The 22,528-nt window shown below is 37.0% G+C and overlaps 2 protein-coding genes and 1 long non-coding RNA gene across 6 annotated transcripts in view; 1 reads left to right on the plus strand and 2 right to left on the minus strand.

Annotated features, from left to right (window-relative positions):
* Window positions 1-257, minus strand: part of LOC144970140 (WD repeat-containing protein 17-like) — a gene marked incomplete at its 3' end in the record, with an annotated part of 29,879 nt that extends 29,622 nt beyond the window's left edge. For both annotated transcript variants that reach the window (XM_078909413.1, XM_078909412.1), the window contains 1 exon segment: window positions 181-257.
* Window positions 258-3,804: 3,547 nt separating this feature from the next.
* LOC144971944 (uncharacterized) lies at window positions 3,805-21,610 on the plus strand. Its single transcript, XR_013645206.1, has 3 exons — window positions 3,805-3,899; window positions 17,464-17,560; window positions 21,365-21,610. It is a non-coding gene; the product is annotated as an uncharacterized LOC144971944 (long non-coding RNA).
* Window positions 4,237-16,452, minus strand: LOC144970141 (bis(5'-nucleosyl)-tetraphosphatase [asymmetrical]-like). Of its 3 annotated transcripts, none has more exons than XM_078909414.1 (3): window positions 16,137-16,452; window positions 8,125-8,276; window positions 4,237-6,301 (listed from the first exon to the last, which is right to left on the minus strand). In XM_078909414.1, exons 2-3 carry the CDS (start codon window positions 8,249-8,251, stop codon window positions 5,991-5,993), a joined length of 438 nt encoding a protein of 145 aa, XP_078765540.1. In that variant the 5' UTR covers window positions 8,252-8,276; window positions 16,137-16,452; the 3' UTR covers window positions 4,237-5,990. The 3 variants fall into 3 exon arrangements, with proteins under 3 accessions (XP_078765540.1, XP_078765542.1, XP_078765541.1); XM_078909416.1 differs by having other exon boundaries at window positions 16,192-16,431; XM_078909415.1 differs by having other exon boundaries at window positions 16,133-16,431.
* Window positions 21,611-22,528: the final 918 nt, after the last annotated feature.

Genomic DNA, 22,528 nt, shown 5'->3' on the forward strand with positions numbered 1-22,528 from the left:
CCGACAGTGAAATAATGAAAAGATTGAAAGTGATGTCCATTTATTTTGACTAAACTAAACTTGCATGGTTTTTAAAAACTTTTTTCCACTTAAAACTAGAATCCAAAATCCCAATTATAATTGTGATGATTTTCCATCAATCCCTATTACGTAATATGAATACCGTTCGATTTATCTTACCGTTATTTAAGACTTTCACTGCTTTAAGCGGCATTCATGTAACAAAGTTGTTACTCTCACGCAGGTAGACTTTTTAATTCAGAAAAGTGAGTGGAGCAGGCACTTATGTTGGTAACAACAAGATATGAAGTGAGTAGAAAAGTGCCAGAAGACAATAGAGAATAAAAATTTTTCGCGGCGGTGGTGGGGTTTGAACCTGCGACCTTATTGGTACGACAACTCCGCCTGGCAGGTGAGAGCGTGGCTCTACCGTGTGAGCTATCCACGAACACAAAAACATTCGTTTCAAACCCAAGTCATTTCTAGATCCCTCTCTCACCCACTTCTGGGACCGCCGATTCGTTCGCCCACCACCATCGCGAAGTATTTTGACCAGCAGTTAAGCTTAATAGCCAATATTCTCAACACAAACATATAACATAGAAACGATGTGTTCGTGGATAGCTCACACGGTAGAGCCACGCTCTCACCTGCCAGGCGGAGTTGTCGTACCAATAAGGTCGCAGGTTCAAACCCTACCACCGCCGCGAAAAATTTTTATTCTCTATTGTCTTCTGGCACTTTTCTATTCACTTCATATCTTGTTGTTACCAACATAAGTGCCTGCTCCACTCACTTTTCTGAATTAAAAATTCACCCCATACACCGGAGCATACTCAATGTCTCAATCGTTTCTATGTTATATGTTTGTGTTGAGAATATTGGCTATTAAGCTTAACTGCTGGTCAAAATACTTCGCGATGGTGGTGGGCCAACGAATCGGCGGTCCCAGAAGTGGGTGAGAGAGGGATCTAGAAATGACTTGGGTTTGAAACGAATATTTTTGTGTTCGTGGATAGCTCACACGGTAGAGCCACGCTCTCACCTGCCAGGCGGAGTTGTCGTACCAATAAGGTCGCAGGTTCAAACCCCACCACCGCCGCGAAAATTTTTTATTCTCTATTGTCTTCTGGCACTTTTCTACTCACTTCATATCTTGTTGTTACCAACATAAGTGCCTGCTCCACTCACTTTTCTGAATTAAAAATTCACCCCATACACCTGAGCATACTCAATGTCTCAATCGTTTCTATGTTATATGTTTGTGTTGAGAATATTGGCTATTAAGCTTAACTGCTGGTCAAAATACTTCGCGATGGTGGTGGGCGAACGAATCGGCGGTCCCAGAAGTGGGTGAGAGAGGGATCTAGAAATGACTTGGGTTTGAAACGAATATTTTTGTGTTCGTGGATAGCTCACACGGTAGAGCCACGCTCTCACCTGCCAGGCGGAGTTGTCGTACCAATAAGGTCGCAGGTTCAAACCCCACCACCGCCGCGAAAAATTTTTATTCTCTATTGTCTTCTGGCACTTTTCTACTCACTTCATATCTTGTCCTCACGCAGGTAGACATGTTTGATTGATCACGTGATCAAACATTCGGAGAGATACGAGAAAGTTGCTCCATTCATTCCAAAAAGCAAAAGAATCGTTTACAACTCTGTTCACGTCACATCTGAAAGGCTGTGCTTTTAACGTGCCAAAGCAACTAGAAAAATTATTACTAGCAAGGAAAAAAACATCCCAAGTGCAGATCGATAATCAGGAGGTTTTTCGTTCCCTGCCTCCAGTAGAGTGTGTGCGTGTGGGTGTGTGTGTGGTAGTGTGGTACGTATGTGAAACTATATTATTTAGTTGTAATAAGCTCCTCAATACAGTCAGAGTGAACAAAAAATCGTGAGGCAGTGGTAAATGCACAGAGAGAGAGAGAGAGAGAGAGAGAGAGAGAGAGAGAGAGAGAGAGAGAGAGAGAGAGAGAGAGAGAGAGAGAGATTGCCATAGACACTTTTAGGTCATTTCAAAAGCAGCAGATAGGTGGGTGATTGATTAAACAAAAGATTTAGATCAAGATATAAGACTGAATTCTTTTCATTATCAGTCTGTTTTGGGGGAATTTTCGAGGCCAGTAGAAAGGATAAAAACAAAATAGTCAAAACATTAAGATCAAGCTAACAACCTTCTAAGAAAGAAAGAAAGAAATACAAAATTAAGGAGAGATTCAACAGAGATCAGAAGCAGATCCAAGTACTTGTACTTGTAACTAATTTTACAAGTGTTTGAGACACCGACACTGCCACTGAATCTTCGCAGGTATAATAACCTAAATTGCTATGGACTCGTTGAAATACTCTCAAACCAAAGCAAAATACTGTCCATTACAATGATTGTGAAATCAAGCCCATAAATATGTTTGGTTATCGGACCTACAACTACAAATGTGAGCATGTTGATACACTCAGCAAAAAACCTGTTAAAGAACCTAACACAGTCAAATTTTAAATGGTGAGATAATTTACGAGAGAAGAAAATATCAACTGTCACACGCAACGACCCGGGGGGGGGGGAGGGGGAGGGTAAAGGCCCAGTTTGTCACCACAGGCTCCAGAGTAGTCCAACTAGAACTTACAACTTACATGATTTTTTGATTTTTTTAAATTGTTACCTTCCTTTGGTAGACTTTAAACAGGCCCAGTTTGTCGCCACAGGCCCCAGAGTAGTCCAACTAGAACTTACATGATTTTTTTTAATTGTTACCTTCCTTTGGTAGACTTAAACTTTAAACAGGCCCAGTTTGTCACCACAGGCTCCAGAGTAGTCCAACTAGAACTTACACGATTTTTTGATTTTTTAAAATTGTTACCTTCCTTTGGTAGACTTTAAACAGGCCCAGTTTGTCACCACAGGCTCCAGAGTAGTCCAACTAGAACTTACATGATTTTTTAAAATTGTTACCTTCCTTTGGTAGACTTTAAATTAAACAAGCCCAGCTTGTCACCACAGGCTCCAGAGTAGTCCAACTAGAACTTACATGATTCTTTTAATTGTTACCTTCCTTTGGTAGACTTTAAATCTGCTGTACAAAATGATGTAGAAGCCGTCAGGATAGCTGTAGATGCCTTCAATGGCCTCTGGACAGCTCCAGACGGCCCAAAGCCTTCCGGAAGCCCCCAGAACCGTCCAGAGCCGTCTGAAGCAAGTCATCTGGAGCCGTCTAGAACCGTCTGGTACCGCCCAGAGCCATCCAGATGGCGTCTAGAAACTGTGCGGAGAGCGTCTAAAGCATTCTGAAGCCGCCCGAATAGCTGTAGATGGCTGCAATTGCTTATGGGCGGCTCCAAACGGCCTGAACCGTGCAAAGGCCATCTTAAGCCTCTTTAAATAAGTTAAAGTCATCTGGAGCCGTCCAGAACCATGCGGAGACCATCTAAAGCATTCTGAATCTGAAGCCATCCGGGGATCATCTGGATAGCTGTAGATGGCTTCAATGGTCTCTGGAAGGCTCCAGACGTCCTCCACTTGGTTCCAGATGTCATCTGGATAGCTTCAGACGGCTTTAATAGCCTCTGGACGGCTCCAAATGGCCTCAATGTCCTCTGAACGGCCCCAGAGGCTTCTGGGTGGTTTCGGATGGCTCCAGAGGGCCTTCTGGTGGCATCAGACGACTCCGGACAGCTCTAAGAGACTCTGTGCGGCCTCCAGACGGCTCGAAATTTTTCCTTTAAATTTAGTAAGACAAAAAAATTTATTTTTTTTAATTCACAGACAAACAGCGCCATAAAGTTTCAGACGGCCTCTGTATGGTTGCAGACGTCCTCCTGAGAGCGCTGGACAGCTTTTATCCACTAAACATGCTAAAAACGCTTTACAAGGGGTCCCTAAATCAACAGCAACACATCTGGGTATGTACTCATTTTACACTTGAGGACGGTAAAAGAATGTGATTAAAGAACATTTTCCAAGGACTAAACTACGCACCGCTCCTAGGACCCTCCAAAGGCGGGTGTCATACCACAAGACAACAGGGTCGATTCACTGTCGAGGTTTGACACAATGAAGACAGAACACCCCAACCCCCAATATTACACACATATATACACACACACACACTCTCTATCTCTCTCTCTCTCTATCTCTCTTAAAAAAAAAAAATTAATAACAATACAATGTGATCACAGCTTTGAACATCAAATGCATTTCAAATGATAGTGAAATGATGTCACGCAAAACAAGAAAGAGGCAGATTTGTTTTTGAAGCATTTTAATTATTTTATATTGGACTGACACAGTTGACGTGGAAATAACAATAATACATTTGATCAAAGTCTTTTTTCCAAGGTGCGCTACTATAATAGCTTTGGTGAACTTTAATTAAATTGGCAACTTGCTAATACTTTGGCAATGCATCAGATTGGCGAATGCTGACCTAGTAGAAAACTGTTAAAACCTATTTTTTTTTAGCCCTCTTACATATGAACGTCCCTGGCATCAAAGAAAACTTGCACAAAATTAAAACAAAGAATTGTATGCGTACATTATACACATAATGTATGCATCCAACCATATTCATATACATTCAACATTTAGTGTAAATATTAGGATGCCTAAAGCAGCCGACAATAAAAGTATTGAAAGACAATTATTATGACTTGAGGAAGATCTCCCTTGGAGAGCCCCTTGAGTTAAATTAAGGAGCTTTTAGGCAATTTATCCTCAGTCAAGATTTCTAACTTTTTACTTTTTTAGCAGTCTGGCCATTCAAAAGTTGGCTTGCCTGCTTCTTTAATTCTTTTAGTCAGCTATTAGGTGTTGTACAAATTACGCAATGTCTAGTGTTACGTTGGATATCTCTCATCTTGCACAAAACCTAGCATATCCTACAAGGCCGCTTTAGATATTTGAAGAAAATATTTGCTGCATTGTTAGCATCTATTCTTTTAAGTTTTCTACTATGATTTGCCTCTTAATTTAGTGGTAAGATCATGAGCAGCAGCAGCAGTAGTCGTCTTCACAGTGGAGAGGTGACATCTATTGTTTGTTGGACTGAATGAGCATGAGAGTGAGAGCAAAAAAATGCATTGGCGTAATATTGCATGCAAGAATTAATCGTAAGAGAGCAATTTCTTGTGTCCAAATAGTCACAGTAGGCCTTATGAGCCTTCTGGCACAAAGAGATTATAAAAAAACTTGAGCAATTAGATAGCGCAATAGCCACTACACGTGCTCAAAGCACTTTAAAAAGGGTCCCTAATTAACAGCAACACGTAACATGTAAAACGAGACATGACGCCTGTTTGGCAAGAATACATTTTTTTTCAAAGACAACACTGTTAACGGCCAGGTATTCATTTTACATCTGAGTACAGTGAGAGAATTTGAGTAAAGAGCCTTTTCCAAGGACTCAACTATGCACCACATGAGCCTCGAACCCAGGACCTTTCGATCTGAAAGCGAGTGTCATACCACAAGACCACATAGCCGCATTTAAGGTAAGGTAAGGTAAGGTTAAGGAAATAGCCACAGGATTATTTAAGCAATTTGAATCAAACATTTTAATTGCCACTTTTACTTTGTCGTTGAAATACCAGTTGTACATTATAAAGATTCGTTTTGTAAATAACATATCTATTCAGATATCCTTTTCATAACTTAAGGCCCAGAACAATGGAAAAAGAAGAAACAGTTGATCAGAAGTCATATCATATTTTGACAGGGAAAGGAAATGAAGCTTGTATAATTTAAAATGTGCCTATATCTATACATGCTCCGTTCAGGTGGCATATCCAGAATGGCAGTATTCAAGAGGCCCTTCATGGGGCTTGCTAATCAATTTAGTCAGTAAAAGTTGTTTATTAAATAAATGATGCATTTTTTATATATATATATGTATGGTTCGCAAAACAATTAAGCAAGTGTAAAACATTTGACAGTACCAAAAAACAAAAAAAATCATAAGGCTTGATAAAATATTTCATATAAAAATATTTAAATGATTAGTTGCTTTGTAAAAACTCATGACATTCCTTCAACATTTGAATCATATCTGGAAAAGAGGCATGTTTGCAAGCATCATCCAAAGGAAGCCATTTGAAGTCTTGATGTTCTTCCGACAAAATCACAGGATCAGAGGGGTTTGAGAGCTCTGACAACCAGTATGTTACCTTTTTAGGCTTGCTTTTCACAGTATAGTGTAGTACCTTCTCAAAATTGGGTACCACTTTCATTTGTTCTAATTTTATTCCCGATTCTTCTTCTGTTTCTCTCAATGCAGTTTCATACTCTGACTCACCGGGATCCACATGCCCTGGGAGAAAAAACAAATTGAATAATTGCAGTTAGAAAAGCAAATGCCATGCAATGTTGCCCTAATCCAAACCTACAATCAGTTGAAACTTCCCAATATTCTTTGCCAATAGAAGTGTACATTTGGAATTATTATTGTAACTGAAATTTTTAATTTATAATATCTAAACAAACAGTCACAAATTTCCCAAAACAGATTAATATATACAGGGTGTCCACAAAAAAGTATAAACATTAAAACCTAATGGTGCTTATCTTTTTAAAAGTTTCTACACTGATCAACACTTGACATTAGCAAGTAGAGGGTTAATCTGCAATAGGTACATATCTTAATTTCCCCCCCCCCCCCCCCCCCCCCCCCAATGGTTAAAATTGTACATTTGATGGAGGAACATCTAACGTTTGATTTCCTGACTGCTTTGTTTGTTTTTGTTTTTAAGGGTTTTACAGCGCTTGCAACACATTAAGGTCATATCAGCGTCAGTAAAAAGGAAGAAAATGGGATAGTAAAAAGTTCTATAATTACAATTAGAGCACAAAAGAAAAGGTAAGACAAAGAGGAACTGGTTCAAATAGGGAACAGATGTAGATTCCAAGAGCACACCGTCAAAGTACTTAGTTTGAGATCACCTAAAAGTCTCATCCAGACACAAGCGCAGGTCCCAACTAAGAGGAATACAATCAAATGTGTACCAATCATATAATATAATATGTAAACTAAAATAAGAAGAAGAAGAAGAAGAAGAAGAAGAAGAAGAAGAAGAAGAAGAAGAAGAAGAAGAAGAAGAAGAAGAAGAAGAAGAAGAAGAAGAAGAAGAAGAAGAAGAATAATAATAATAATAATAATGGTATAGATTTATAGTGCGCCAAACATCCCTTCTTCAGGAGAGCTCTGGGCGCATAACATAGATTAAGCCCTAACACAGTACACGAACAATGCTAATTATACACATAAAATCAAAAGAAAGCCTGTCGGAATAAGAATGTCTTCAATCGACGCTTAATTCCTCTAGTGAAGACGAAGAACGTATCTCTAGTGGTAGTAAATTCCACAACCTTGGGCCAGAATGCTGAAAGGCGCGCTCACCAGCCTTCACTCGACAGCGAGGTGTTTTCAATTTGAGGTCGTTCGTTAAACATAATACTACAATGCATAACAGAGAGATGATTTACAAGGAAAAAAATATCATCTCCCAAAACTATAACTATACATTCGACTGTTTCCCTCCCAGTCAAGGAACTCCGGCAAGGATCAGGACAAAACTAAGTAATCTCATTCCAGGAAACAATTGGAAAATGGGTATGGGGGGATAGAAGACACAGCATGTACCTCCCTGCCCACTATGGGAGTGACTGCTTTGTTCGCAATTTACTTGGCACAGATATGTATTGAAATCTCCATGAGGCCATTTGATAATATGGCATTGATATTATTTCATTCATTTTAAATTAAAATATGTGCTTATATACAATGCTAATTGGATGAAGCACATACTAAACGCTTGCATCTTGTATGTGTTTTTAAAGCAGAATGATTTTTAACATTGTAATACAATACTCACTGGATTCTAGCACGCCGAATTTCAGCACGCTCTGGAGCTGGTTGACCTAATTTTATCTATATAATAAGACATTACCTCTCATGAGTATCGTATTTCGGAATCCAGAAAGTACACTACAAATCAGGCTAACTTTAAAAATAAATTTGAGTCTTGAGTATTTACCCTTTAGTCAATAAGCCCCTTTTTAAGAAATCATGAAGCAAAGTAATAACAGTCAAAAGACTGGATGTGGATTCAAATGAGTTGCAATAAAGATATTAACCTTTGGGTGGAGTCCAGTGATTTTCACCATAAGATGTCTGTAAAAGTAAATACTGGATCTGACTCTGTACCCTTCTAAAGATTATGAAACCAGCAGCCACAAGACACTTTGTAGAATTACTGGTCATTCTTAATTTACCAAAGATTTCTTCCCTGAAAAAAAATAAAAATGTGTAAATAGCAAACAACAGAGCATTTTGCGGATAAAAGCTATAGGAGAACATTATCCAATAATTGTTTTGTTGACCAATCAGAATGCTATATTTGATATACTTTTAGGTCTCACAAGTGTCCATTTAGCAATGGTTGACAATGGTGTCTGTCTTATTTCTGGGTATTTTGATCCCGGTTTGACTTATAGTAAATCATGACCCAATGATAAGGCATCCCAGAAGTACTTTTTTGAGTGAGACAGAATGGAGACAAGTACTTACTTGCTGCCCATGATGCCTGTTGGCATGTAGAGCAGCAACGGAGGACCTCCACCTTCCTCTGTCTGTGGACATCCTCTTCAGGGAGCTCCATGTCTCCCCCAACTTTCTCACCTCTCCCTCCACTGTTCTCCTCCAGGTTGCCAGGGCCTTCTTCTCTATCCTTTTGGTGTCCAGTTCTGGAGTGTATCCCTCCTCCTTTCTCAAGACATGTCCTATCCATCTCCACCTTCTTCTCATTATGACGTCCTTCATATCTTCCATTCCAAATTTATCTAGCATTTTAAATTCTATTTGGCCAGTAAATGTTCATGACCTTCCTGAGGCACTTTGTATGAAATGCAGACAGCTTGTTCATGTTGCTCTTTGTTATCCTCCAGCATTCAGATCCATACAGAAATGTTGAAATGATACAACTTTCATAAATTCTAAGTTTGGGTTTCATACTCTAGCCTTTGTTCTCCAAACATTGTTCAGTAATTTAAAAGTGTTCCTTGCTTTATTAATGCGCCAATAAATGTCTCTCTCAGCTTCGCCAGTGCTCACAATAAGGCTGCCTAAATATATGAATTCTTCAGTTTTTTTTTTTGTCTTTTTTGTTTGTTAATTAGAATTGGGGTGGGTTTTGTATGTTTAGTGTCATTAATTCTGACTTATAAGTATTGATTTTCAGCCCTATTTGCTGTCCACAAGTGTTGAGTCTTGAAGATTTCTCTTGCATATGTTGGTGTGTGTGTGTGGGCCAAAAGTGCAAGCCGTCTGCAAGCCCACATCTTCTAGTGTAGAAAAAAAGTGTCCATTTAAATCCCTCTGTCATGGTCCTCTGTCGTCTCATTACCCAGTCTATGGTAACAGTAAAAATGATTGCTGACATCACACATCCTTGCCAAACACTAGTTTTAATTTCGAAATTTTCATAGAGCTATCTCTGACTTTACAGGTAAAGTTATTATAAAAACTCTTAATGAACTGAACTAGGTATTGGGGTCAGGTTGGGGTATTCCATAGTCTCTCAAAATCTTTCAGAGGCTCTCTCAATGTAGACGCCGAATGCTTCCTCAAAGTCAATTAAATTAATATACAGTTGCCTTTGCCATTCGTTACATTGCTCTATGATGTTTCTTAAAGTGTGAAGAATTTGTCAGCACAACTTCCCCCTTTCTTAAAGCCTGCCTGTTCTTTTCTTATATTATATGTTTGTCTACAGCATTGGATACTCTTTGAATAATTATTTTTGCAAGGATTTTGCTGGGGATAGGCAGTTGTGTGATTCCCCTCCAGTTATTGCAACCACATCAATTTCCTTTTTTTGGAAATTTTAAATATTACACCTTTATTCCATTTTTCAGGAGTTTTTCTTACTTGCCATACTCTTCACCAAAATACAGTGAAACCTCTGGATAACGACAACCCCTGGATAGCAATATTGACCCCTGGTCACGATTCCTTTGCTATGGTAGGATGGTATTAGTAACAAAACCCCAAAATAGCGACATAAATTTAAGTAAAACCCCTGTTTAGCGACATCAATATAGCAATAATTGGCAGGTGATACAAATGCTTGATACCATACCCGATTCTCGTCATCCCGTACTCTTAACCAAAAAAAGAAAACACTTTTTTTTCCTCCCAGTGAGATTGCTTTGTTACTGACAAATCAGAACACATGTTTACTACACTGCTTAGAATCAATGCTAGTTCATATGGACCACAGCAAAAGAAGTTTATCAGTGGATGGAACTCTCAAGGGTCCATTAACATTCCCTGTTAGTCTGTGATCAGTGGAAGTTAAATGATATTAGGCAATGTCGTGTCCAATGGGGGCAATTATGGATTTTTATGGTCTTATAATTTTATATTATATTGGAATAGCAATGAAAAGAATAGATAGAATGAAAATAACGTCACTCACTCCTTTTCATTGTTTTTAGCCAGCCATTTTTATTAGTTCTTACTAAATTCTATCAATCAGACTATAAACGTTTAAGGTTACACATTGTTTTGTGTGTTGGTCTGTTACATATCTGGCTGGCAATATTGTGAGTTTCCTAGCCAAACACACAGCATCTATAGCAGCTTCTTTCACTATATTATTTTCATTTGGAAAATCAGTTGTTAAACATCAGTCCAAATTATTTTATATTATTGTGGTTAATACCTAGGTTGCTTGTTTTTAATATTGTAAGATGTGGATCTACCAATCAATTTAAATTTTTAAGTGCTTGTCAAGGACAACTATACTGAAAGGACAATCATATGGAATCTTCAGGCAACGCTAGTGGGGGCCAACAAAAAATATAGAAAATTTACACCAAAATAACAGCAGGGGCATTATATGGCAAGATCTACCTTTTTAGAGTGTGATTGTGAATTCTGGGTCCAAAAAAAAATTTAATGATTGGTATTATCAGCAGTGAATAGGAGTAGCCAAGAAACGGAAAGGATGAGTAGTTAGATATTCTAAAAACTGACCTTATAGTGATTGATTCAGGATGATTTCTTTAGAAGCTTGATTAATGAATGTACATGTAATGTGATTATGAGGAAGAGGATGAACAATTAGATGAAGGGGAAAGGAGATGTACAATATCAACAAAGGGAGGTAATCTGCGGAGGATGATCCCAAGAAAAATATGAATACCGAAATATCTACTAAAGGATGCACTACATAGTTGTTGTAATTAGGATCTCTCGAATTTATTAATTTTTTGAACACTTTTTCATCCCTATAAGGGACGATCGGTCTGCCAGGTAGAATTTTCATTGGAACACCTGCAGACCAATGTCTTTCACAAATAACAAATTTTGTCGGATGTGGCTCAATATCATCACGAGGATGGATTTGTTTAACCATGTTTACCGGTCTGGTTCCTCTTTATATGCAATCTGAACACACAACATTTGTTGACTTTATTGTAGTTACCATTGTAATTCGCAACACCACAATTTTCCCCATCTTGAATTTGCTAACAAATCACGTCCATGAACATCAGACCCACAAGAGGCAAAAGTTCATGTGAGAAAAAACATTCAGAGTACTGGTTCATTCAATATAGTCAATGGAGTAGCATCAAATTCATAGTTCCATTCCATTCCATATTCATAAAGTTAATTAATAAAGTAACATATCAGATCAATATATATTCAGAGTACAATAGTCGGATTTTTAATAAGGGGCGCGTCTTTTTCTTCTTTTTCTCAGCTAGCTGTTCACGATGTACAGCTGCAAAAATTTGTATGAAATTCTGGATCATTTTGTCTTAATAAAAATGTTTTATCACGACTTAAAAAAAAAACAATAGGAAAGTATTTCGCTTATTACAGCTATATTAAAATCGATAACGGGTGAGGATCTGAACTCAAAAATGATTTATAGTGTCGAAATTATGATTTTCCGCTTATCCATTTTGAAAGAATCTGTTAAAATGGAATGTTCAGTTAATTGAAACTTATATGATGTTCGTACAGAATCTGAATATGAAGGAACGACAGACAAGTTTACATTTTATAACAATCAATATACGTGTTTGATGAATACAAATAAAAGTGAACATTACGCACTTCCAACATTATTTTGAGTTCAAAGCTTTGAGAAATAGCTTGGTATTTATGCCAAAGAGGATTACATAAATTTAATGTAGACCAGTCAAAAGTAGAAATTCATCAATTTATGATACAGTGTTTCCACAAAATGTGCTTGTGTTCAACAACAACGTAACAACAATAACATGCAAAACTCAGAGTTGATTGTGAAATTCCAATTCCATAGATGTCCTCTTTAATAACTTCTTTTCGCAGCTTTACGAGAAAGGAACCGATAGAGATTCCGTATCATATCGTATTGTTTAAGAGCCTATAGGTTTAAAAGAAAACTAAATGCTGTGTGAATCGGTCATGCATAGATACAATTTTTCAAAGTTAAATATAAACATTCAATGTTAATTTGACAATTTTGAGTATTTAATCACTAGTTCAATTAAGTTAAAACTAGAGATTCATATCAGTCTTCGGTAATTGCGACATGATGTAAATAAAAAGCAATAAATTATAAAGTCAAAATTGGATGCAAACTACATAAGTTGTTACTTTATGTTAATGTGTTTTGCTTTTATTCGGAAAATAGTAATTTTTGTAATAGTATGATGTGAACTCATAACCACTAGCCGGAACTACTGTGTCACACGATTTTTTTTGAAAAACGATGAAGTCATCTCTTACTTTGTGGTGCGAAACTGTTTAAATATTTAGCAGTGTAAAATCTCTAATTGTATGACAGCGGTTTTAAAGTGGCTTTTTATAGGTCGTGAAGAAGAAATGTTTTTTTGTGATATGGCATCACAATTCAATACGGGCCAAAATCTTAATTCAGTTCAGAGAAATTGATTCGGAGGTTGACACAAAGTTTTGCAACTTTTGATAGAGGGACATCTTAGAAAAACTAGAAAAACATGCGCCATTCATAAAACATCTGACTACTATAGTTCATTCCATACAGTACAGTCACAATGAGTAGCATCAGAATCAGATCCATAGTTCCCTTCCATAGTCATAGAGTTGTTTAATAGAGTCTCATCTTAGATCAATGAGACAAAACTATATATTCAGACTACTAGTTCATTCCTTTCAGTCAATGGAGTAGATCAGATCCATAATTCTTTTCCATAGTCACAGAGATAATAGTAATAGGCTAGAGTGAGTGAGTGTAACTGTAACAACAGTAACATCTCAGATCAATGAGGCAAAACTATATATTAAGAGTCTTAGTTACTAGTCCCATACGATTGACAGTCATATCAGCAACACAGATCCATGTAATGGGCATAACTATATATTCAGAGTCAGAGTCCAAGTTCCATCATATATGATTATGATATTATGGTAATATCAGACCCACTAACTAGCAACTTCTAGATAGTAGAAATAGAAAGGACTGTTCAAGATAAAGTTGTGAAGTTGACGTGACGAGCAAAGGGGCCCTCTAGACTTATACACTAGACTAAAACAATAAAGTCAATATTTGTCAGTTAACCATATAGAAAAAATATATAAATATAAAGCCGCAGGCCATAATTCATAATAAAATAAGGAATAGTAATCCGATTCGGATTCCGAATCAGGCGGAACCTGATTCTGATTATCTGTGCGACTCGACAGAACAAGCACGACAATGGGCCCAACTATCGTCTGCAGGAACTACAGTTGATAATTCTAAAAATGTCTTAAATAATCATTACGCAATTATTATTGGTACTTACCACTTTTCAAAGATTCTGGTTCGATAAATTAGCCATAGTTATTAAAAGGTATTGAAATCAGATTCGTACTTTCGATTTCAAAAAAGATAACAAACCCAATCACTCAGTTTGTAAGAGGGCGTCATAGAAAAATGGTTCATACTTTCCTGTGAAATTTTTGATAGTTCTCTACTTTTGGTATATTTTCATATAATTCAAGACATAAGAAATATTATTTAAAACTTATGGTCGCCAATTAACCAATTTATTATAAGGTACCGAAATTATAAGAACAGAATCAATTATTGTGCATTCAAGGAAATTGTACCAAGGCAGAAAAGCGGTAGTTTTGCTTGCAATCGTTATCCAACCAATGGTCCCCACTAGTGGGGGCTGAAAATCCTAGGCGAGCCTCCTTTCTAAAGCCCTCCTTAGTGCTTGTATATTTTGGTATTCAAAACGCATCAGCAGTATGGCATGGATTTTAATTAAAATCAAAACTAGATGTGTGCATCTATGTTCTTGTGTGGTGTTATAATATTGGCATTTGATTCTTATTTATACATACAAAGTTTTGCTAAATGGAGTTTGAGCACTGTTTACGATCAAAACAATGACAATACACATGAAAGAGTGAAAGCGTAACTGGTATACCCTTTGTAAACAGGAGAAATACACATATTAACGCCATTGGGATGTCTTTTTTAGGCACAGGTCATCATTGTTATTATGTATTCCTGGGTCTCACCACGCCCCCTTTTTCGGTCATCTTGAAAACCCCGGAAAAACAACACCTCTGGATAACGACATAAGTTCCGGTCCCGGGCGATGTCATTATCCAGGGATTGCACTGTATGGCCAAAATATGGAGACAAATAAAAACTCATTACTTTTCATTGTTGGACTTAGTTGCAAAATACTCTGCCCTTTGTCTTAAAAATATAATAAAATAGAATTCCACATCAGCACGGTGCATCTCCGCAAAGTGATCAATAGGAACTAAATTCCCTGCTCAAGGAATATAACTATATATGTATATTAACTACACTCTGTTTTGCTTTTTGCTTGATTTTTTTAATTTTTAAAATGCAGACTTCATGCGTGCCACAGATGATTGTGATATGTGGAGACAGCTGACAGGCGATGTGCAAACCATAATGGAGGATTATACATGATACATTGACAAATTGAATAACTAAGCGCCTGACAAAAGATCCACGATGAAAATACTAATTGAAAGAGATGCTACTTTGAGGAGCTTACAGAAGGCCTCCCACCTAGGGAAGGCTGGAAAGGATTACAAGCGAAGCTTTAAAGACAACTGCCATTAACTATTAATAGGTAGTCTGATTCTAGCCTAAAGACAGGTGCCGAAAAGTGAAGCGCTAGCTTGCGTTACAATTTGAATATAACACAATTTCACATAATCACTGTCGCATTATTTTTCACAGTATCTGAATGGTTCTGGTATCATTTTAAAGAGCAGGGATCAAGCTTTCTTTTGATGTGATTGGTATCAATGTAGATTTGATAGAAATTACGTCATTTTAAAACTTTTGTAATTTTTTTCAAAATTGAGAGAGCTAAAAAAGAGAAAACGCATATATATATATATATATATATATATATATATATATATATATATATATATATATATATATATATATATATATATATATATATATATATAATGTAAATTTTCACTCACATTTTTTGCCGAGACAAAATGGATTATGCCGACTGAAGAAGTGTAAAAAACACAGAAACGAGTCGTCTCGGCAAAAAATGTGAGTGAAAATTTACATTATATATTAGCTCTAACCACCATTATCGAGCACTTTCGTACCTACAAGTACCCACCAACACTCATAAATATATATATATATATATATATATATATATATATATATATATATATATATATATATATATATATATATAGATAGATAGATAGATATATAGATAATTCACTTATCTATGTCTATGCTAAATTTCATCAAGATTAATTAAAAGAGGCGCAGTTTTGTATGGTAAATTTTGGCCGCCATTGACCAACCCTCTTTTCTCATTGCTCAAGTCCCGTATCAATCAGCAGTAAGCTTATAGAGATATTGTCCAGTGGGGGAATGCCCAGTCACATATTTGAGCTTTGTGTTAGTAAATTAAAATTTTGAGTACAAAAAAAACCATCATAACTTTGGACCTTGGAATTGGAACCGTATTCGTATATCAGTTTATCCTAGATCTAAAAGTAATTTATCTTATTATAAGGTTTTTGAAAGGCCATCTGTCTATGTCAAAATTAATAATTAATTTTTACTTTTGAAAAAATATCAAACTATACCTACTATTAACGAAGAATAAGATTGAGATTGAGATGAGAATGCCTATCTTCTATCTTGCCTGGCAACTCGTTGACGTGCACCTAGCCACTGTACATTGGCATATTAGGACCCGAGTTGTTTTGGCCAAGCCTTGTCACCTTGATAAAGGTAAAGGTCCGGTGGGATTGAGATTACGCAAATGTTGAGAGGTTCATATTTAATTTAAAACGACCCTTCAAACCAAAAGCATGTATTATTTACTCTTGCTGCTATCTAACCATTGTTGAATGGTCCCCGGAGTCAAAAATGTGAAAATGAAAGTAAAAGTAGGATTCTATGCGTGTTCGACACAGGATTGCCAATTTGGCAGATTTTCTGCCAAAAGTCCTTTTTTGGCAGAATTTGAAGTCGTCTGGCAGAGAAAAATCGGTTTGGCAGATTTTATTTTCCGAGGCCTAGGAATGAACGCTTTTACTTTTACAGCACTAACATTGTCTCAATTAATTCAGTCTGATGATTTGATTGTGCCAAAATTACACAATAGGTCTAATCACTTGGTTTGATTAACCAGATTTTTGTGGCAGGTTCACCGACAATTTTCTGCCCAGCCAGTTCAGTCAGCTAGTGATTTTTTAAACTTGGGAAATAGAAAAAAAAATTGACATCGGCTTGCAATTTTTAGTTTAACAAAACTGATGAGTTTTCAAAGGGGGTACGGTTTGGCAGATTTTTGTGGTATTTGGCAGATTTTTTAAATCCAGTTGGCAGAATACCTGAAAATAATCTGGCAATCCTGGTTCGCAACTATGTTGACTGCTTTATGTACCTGTCTTTGTAAACACAGAAGTTAGAAGTCCCTATATTAGTCCTTTTCCTTTTTAATCCATTCAAAAAAAGCTTCTTTGCATGCATGAATTTTAGTCGGTTGTTTAAGAAGGCAGGTGTGCTCTAATTTTAAAGTAAAATTGGGTAATTATCTATCTTTGTCTTAGACGCTATATTATTTGGTTATTATATACGGACTTGCCGAAAGAAACTCGGTGCGCCTCAATAAGACATTCCTTCAATAAGTAACGCACTTATTTTCTCAACCCACGTCTGAGTCAGATTATTTTCACTTGTGATCTTGGAAAGAAGTTTTGTTTTTTTTCTTACAAGAAATCCATTCAAACTGAATTTAGGATTTTCTCTAGATCTGAGAGGGGGGAGAGAGAGATGGGGAACAGTATTATCGATGTATTCACACGTTTCTTGTATCAATTAGGTAACGCCAACATATTTGCTTATACTTTTTTTATTATTTTTTGTTGTTGTTATTGTTTATTCATGTGTATTACTTATTGTTCTCCAGAAATCGTAAAGAGCATGGTGCTCACATGGAGGGTTATGCGTTTCCCAGTTGTATTTGGATCATGTTTGGGAGCTTACTTTTTGGCATTTTCGTACAGGTAATATTATATCTGGGACCCACTCTTTTATAACGAGACTACAATATCCACTTAACATGCTCAAAGCGCTTGTAATTTGTTAATTGAAGTACACACAATTTTTGAAACTCTGTGCTAAAGGGTGTTAAAACGATAATTGAACAGAACAGATAATTGTGTTGTTAAGTGAAAAAGCCGACAGAAAGGGTGGATATTGATATTTGATTGTTGTTTCGCGTAGATTAAATCACAGCACTTTACAAAGGGACTTTGACCAACAGCAACACATAACATGTAGAATGAGACATGACGGCAGTTAGGCAATTTGACAATTTTTTTTTTCTGACAGAGACAACGCTGTTGGCAACCAGGTACTCATTTTACACCTGAGTACAGTGAGAGAATATGAGTAAAGAGCCGTTTTCAAGGACTCAACTATGCACAGAGCAAGGCTCAAACCAAGGACCTACTGATCTGAAAGAGTGTCATACCGCAAGACCACATAGCCGCACATCTCTGTGATGACTATGAAAAACTGACTTGATAGACACTAACAGGGGATACAGGTAAATTTAATTGTTCACACCTCTGTGATGAATGGTGCGACCACACACCAGGTGCATTTTGTCAAATTTCTTACCAATTAAGTGGCTGGGAATTGGAAAGAGTTTGACTTTTTATATAGAGAAAATTCCATTCCCAAGGAATCGTCTCACTCAATAAAACAGCGGTACCAATCAAGTGGCAGACCTAATGCCGGCTTGGACTGTATTGTCAATTTTTCCTATTTGTCATTAGTTACAATTAACCTCACTTATGGAACTTTCCACGGATGCATTTCAGGCTACGGTCTACTTTTCTTTTTGATATATGCACATTGATAGTCATACTCATTCTAACTGATCCGAAGGCACTATAATTCTATACTTCTACTAAACCGAAAATATTATATGCTTCCCATTCTCTGTTTGGGAGCAGGTGTCATTTGGAGGGGGGGGGGGGGTTGTTCATTTATCAGGGTAGGAAATGACTATTATTGTAACTAGCATTTTAATTAAATAAATCATCCTATTCTTGAAAAAAAACTGACTGACTCAGTCACTCAATACGTATTACTGAAAATGTGCATTATATTAAAAAGAATGGAAATGGATTAGGGTAGTCTGTAATGCATCTGTGGCATGTTCCAATGTGAGGTAAAGCAAAACTTTAAAATATACCTTGCAGCCGATGTAATACGGATTCTCAAATCAACAGTCAAGGTGAAATTTCTGGTCCAATGAAAATATTTGCATTCCAACTTATGATATCCAGTCCCCTATGGACTGGTTGATGTGGAAATTTTCCATAGGTGAGGCAAAGTGAGACAAAAACCCAGCTTACTTGGCACAAGAATTCACCAGCCTGTCAGCTAGTGAACGCTCCACTCCATTTAATAAGATACTTTGCTATTGACCCACCATTGGTATCTTTGATCGGCGATCATAAACACTAATGTTAAAATGAATCACATTGTCCACTTCTACTTCTACCAAATTGAAGAGAAAAATGTTGACTAGGATTCCTTTTTCGCACAAGCAACATGGCAATATTTTCAAGGTAGCCTACTTTTCTCTGAAACGGCCAATGTAGACTGTTGAAAAAAATACAGCTCTGGTCCAGTACTGTACCCCATCCCCTGCCTACTATTTTTGGTTCTCCGCAATAACAACAACTCTCTTATAACAACATTTTTTCTGGTCCCAATGATGTCGTTATAGAGAGATTGCAGCGTACGCTTGCCAGTTGACCATGGTGGTGCTATGGCAAGTTGCCCCATAAAAACGTATTTGGGGGAAGACAAAAGAGCAAAAATGACTGTCAACAAATTGCCTTATAGAGATACTAGTAATCAATACAAAATGATGGCAAGTAAAATGCAAACTAGGTTGTCAGTGTATCAACTTTTAACATTCTTCAGTAGAGGTGGTTGTGGTGATAATTTAATGATGTTGTGGTGGTGGTAGTGGTGCTGGTGTGGCAGCTGTGATGATGATGTGATGGTGGTGGTTGTAGTAGAGATGGTAGTGATAAAGTATTGTTAGTGTTGCTTATAGTTATTATGATGTGGTGGTCGTGGTAATGGTGATAGTGATGATAATGGGGTGTGGTTGTTGAATTAGAAAAGGTGGTAGTGATAAAGATGTAGTAGTGGTGGTTGTGGTTGTAGTTGTAGCAATGGTGATTGTGATAGTGATGATGATGATGTGGCGTGGTGGGTGTAGTAGAGATGGTAGTGATGATGTTGTAGCGGTGATTGTAGTAATGGTGATAGTAAGTATAATGAGGTGGGTTGGTTATAGTTGAGATGGTAGTGATGAAGATGTAGTAGTGATGGTAGTGATGATATGTGGCGTTGGTTTTAAATAATAGTGGTTGTAGTGTTAGTTATGGTTGTGGTGGTGATGAAGATGTGGTGGTGATGGTAGTGATGAAGATGTGGTAGTGGTTGTTGTAGTAATGGTGGTAGTGGTTGTAGTAATGGTGATTGTGATGTTGATGATGTGGTGTGGTGGTTGTAGTAGAGATGATAGTGATGAAGATGTAGTGGTGGTGAATGCAGTAATAATGATAATGATGGTGATGCGATGTGGTTTTTGTAGTTGAGGTGGTAGTGATGAAGATGTAGTGGTATCAATTTTAATAGTGGTGGTGGTGGCTGTAGTAATGGTGATAGTGAAGTGATGATGATGTGGTGTGGTGGTAGTTATGAAGATTTAGTAGGGGCGTTAGTTGTGATGATGATGTAGCGGTGGTTGTAGTATTGGTGGTAGTGGTAGTTATGATGATGGCGGTGGTTGTAGTATTGGTAGTAGTGATCAAGATGTGGTGGTGGTGCTTGCAGTAAATGGTAGCACTGATGCTGATGATGAACTTCATCGTAGTTTTCATTGTTGTGTGTAGTGTTGATGTTGTGGTGGTGCTGGGTGTAGTTATGGGTGAAAATGATGATTGTATGGAACGCAAAAGGCTTCTGTTTTCCATCAGCTTCCAAACCTCCCCCCACCCCCGGATCCAACCAAAAGATGTAATGTCATTTCTCCTTCTACCGCTCTTCTCCATGTCTCAGGCAACCTTGTCCTGTGGTGTCCATCTAACCGCCATTTTCGGGATTGCTGCCTCATTCATCCGGCATAAATGACCAACCCACGTCCGTCTTCTTAATCTAACTGTTTCAGAAATGAGGATCATTTCATCTTTTTTTTAAAGAAAAAAAAAATAATAATAAAGATCTCAAGTGGTCATTTTATTTAGCTTAAAATAAACGTTGAAGATGTTTCATGGACATTTGTTTTGGAAAAGATCTAATTTGCAGCAAATGGTCTGTTGATTTCCAAGATTCAGTCCACATGATAATAATAATATGTCTTCATTGCCCTCAAAATAGTGGCAATTTTTTCCTTTCATTCTCTCCTCTTTATTATCTTTCTCTTTTCTCTTTCCATCTTCCTACATTTCTTCTTCTAAAGATAGGGATTGTGTCCTCTCTCTACACCTCTCTCTAACAGCACATTTCTTGTAAATCTGGGCGACTTTGTTTATGTCTAAGTGTTTTAATATTATTATTATATTATTATTATTATTATTATTATTATTATTATTATTATTATTATTATTATTATTATTATTATTATTATTATTATTATTATTATTACCAGCGTATGTATAATGAACATCAGAAATCTGTTGAACTAGGCTAACTAATGGACACAATTTTTCACAGATTAATTATTTTGAAAAGAATATAAGTTTACTCAGGAGTCCTAATTATAATTTTATTTTCAGAAAAACGTACTTCCATGATGAAATTGAGGATGCGAGGAAAAAGAACCTGATCCATGTTGATGAAAATAGGGAGAAATTAGAGTCTGCAAAAATGGAGGTTGTTTTGATGAAGCAACAAAGAGAGCCTAAATCTTGAAATCTCTCTTTACACTAATTTACACACAAACAGACATACACAGATTTACTCATTCACAGACACATTTGTTCACGAAGATCATTAAAGTTGAATGTTTTTATCTAAAAATATTGAAGCTTGTCAGTTCTTTGTTTTTTGTTGTTTTTTTTTTGCCACCAAACTTTTATGATTTGGTTACCTGATTATGACCATAGCTATTTTCAGAACATGTCTGCCAGCCAAAATTGATTGGCAATCCAGCTCCTGAATATTGGAACCTCTCAATAACAACGTCTGAGTGGCACCATGGTACAGTGCAGTCCTGATAATTCGAATTGGGTGGGAAAAGCAAATGACTTCTATTTATCAGAATTCGATTTGTCTCCAAACAAGGAAATAACTAAACCTGACTCCAGGTATCAGGGTTATATTACTCATGTATACACACACGTGTGTGTTCGAGACACAACGCGACATGGTGTGTATGATCACACAGACACAGCCAATCAAAACCTCTTGTGGTTATCACTGTGTGTTAGATCTATTTAAACCAACCCCCTTTGTTAGCCAGCGGCCAGCAGACCACAAGTTACGTCTTAGTGATGAGAGCGCGAGAAGGAGAGAGGGATGACGCGAGACAGCTGGTCAATTTGGAGAAAGAAGAGAGAGGGCGGGTGGGACGGAGAGGGAACAACACGCCATTACATGCCTCAGGGGTCTAGTTATTATTATTATTAGTCAGCTCAGTCATTAAAACGCGTGGGAGGGTAGATACGGAGAACAGGCAGTTCGTTATGACCTTCCAGAGTTTTTTTTTTCAGTGATGGGCAATCACTTGCACTTCGAATAAAGAGAATAACGACTGTTCGAATTCGAATTAACCATGAATATTTTATATAGAAAAAGAAGAAAATAATTCATTACATCGTATTTTCTTCGATTTAAAAGAAATTCTGTTAATCAGATTTCGAATTATCTGGACTGGACTGTACTCTGGTCCCGATTTCTTTTTTCTGTACATGTATATAGTGTTAGTAACAAAATGCTCA

This window comes from Berghia stephanieae, chromosome 4, assembly GCF_034508935.2.
Source record: "Berghia stephanieae isolate SIO BIC M18660-M18661 chromosome 4, UCSD_Bste_1.3, whole genome shotgun sequence".
NCBI lineage: Eukaryota > Metazoa > Mollusca > Gastropoda > Nudibranchia > Aeolidiidae > Berghia > Berghia stephanieae.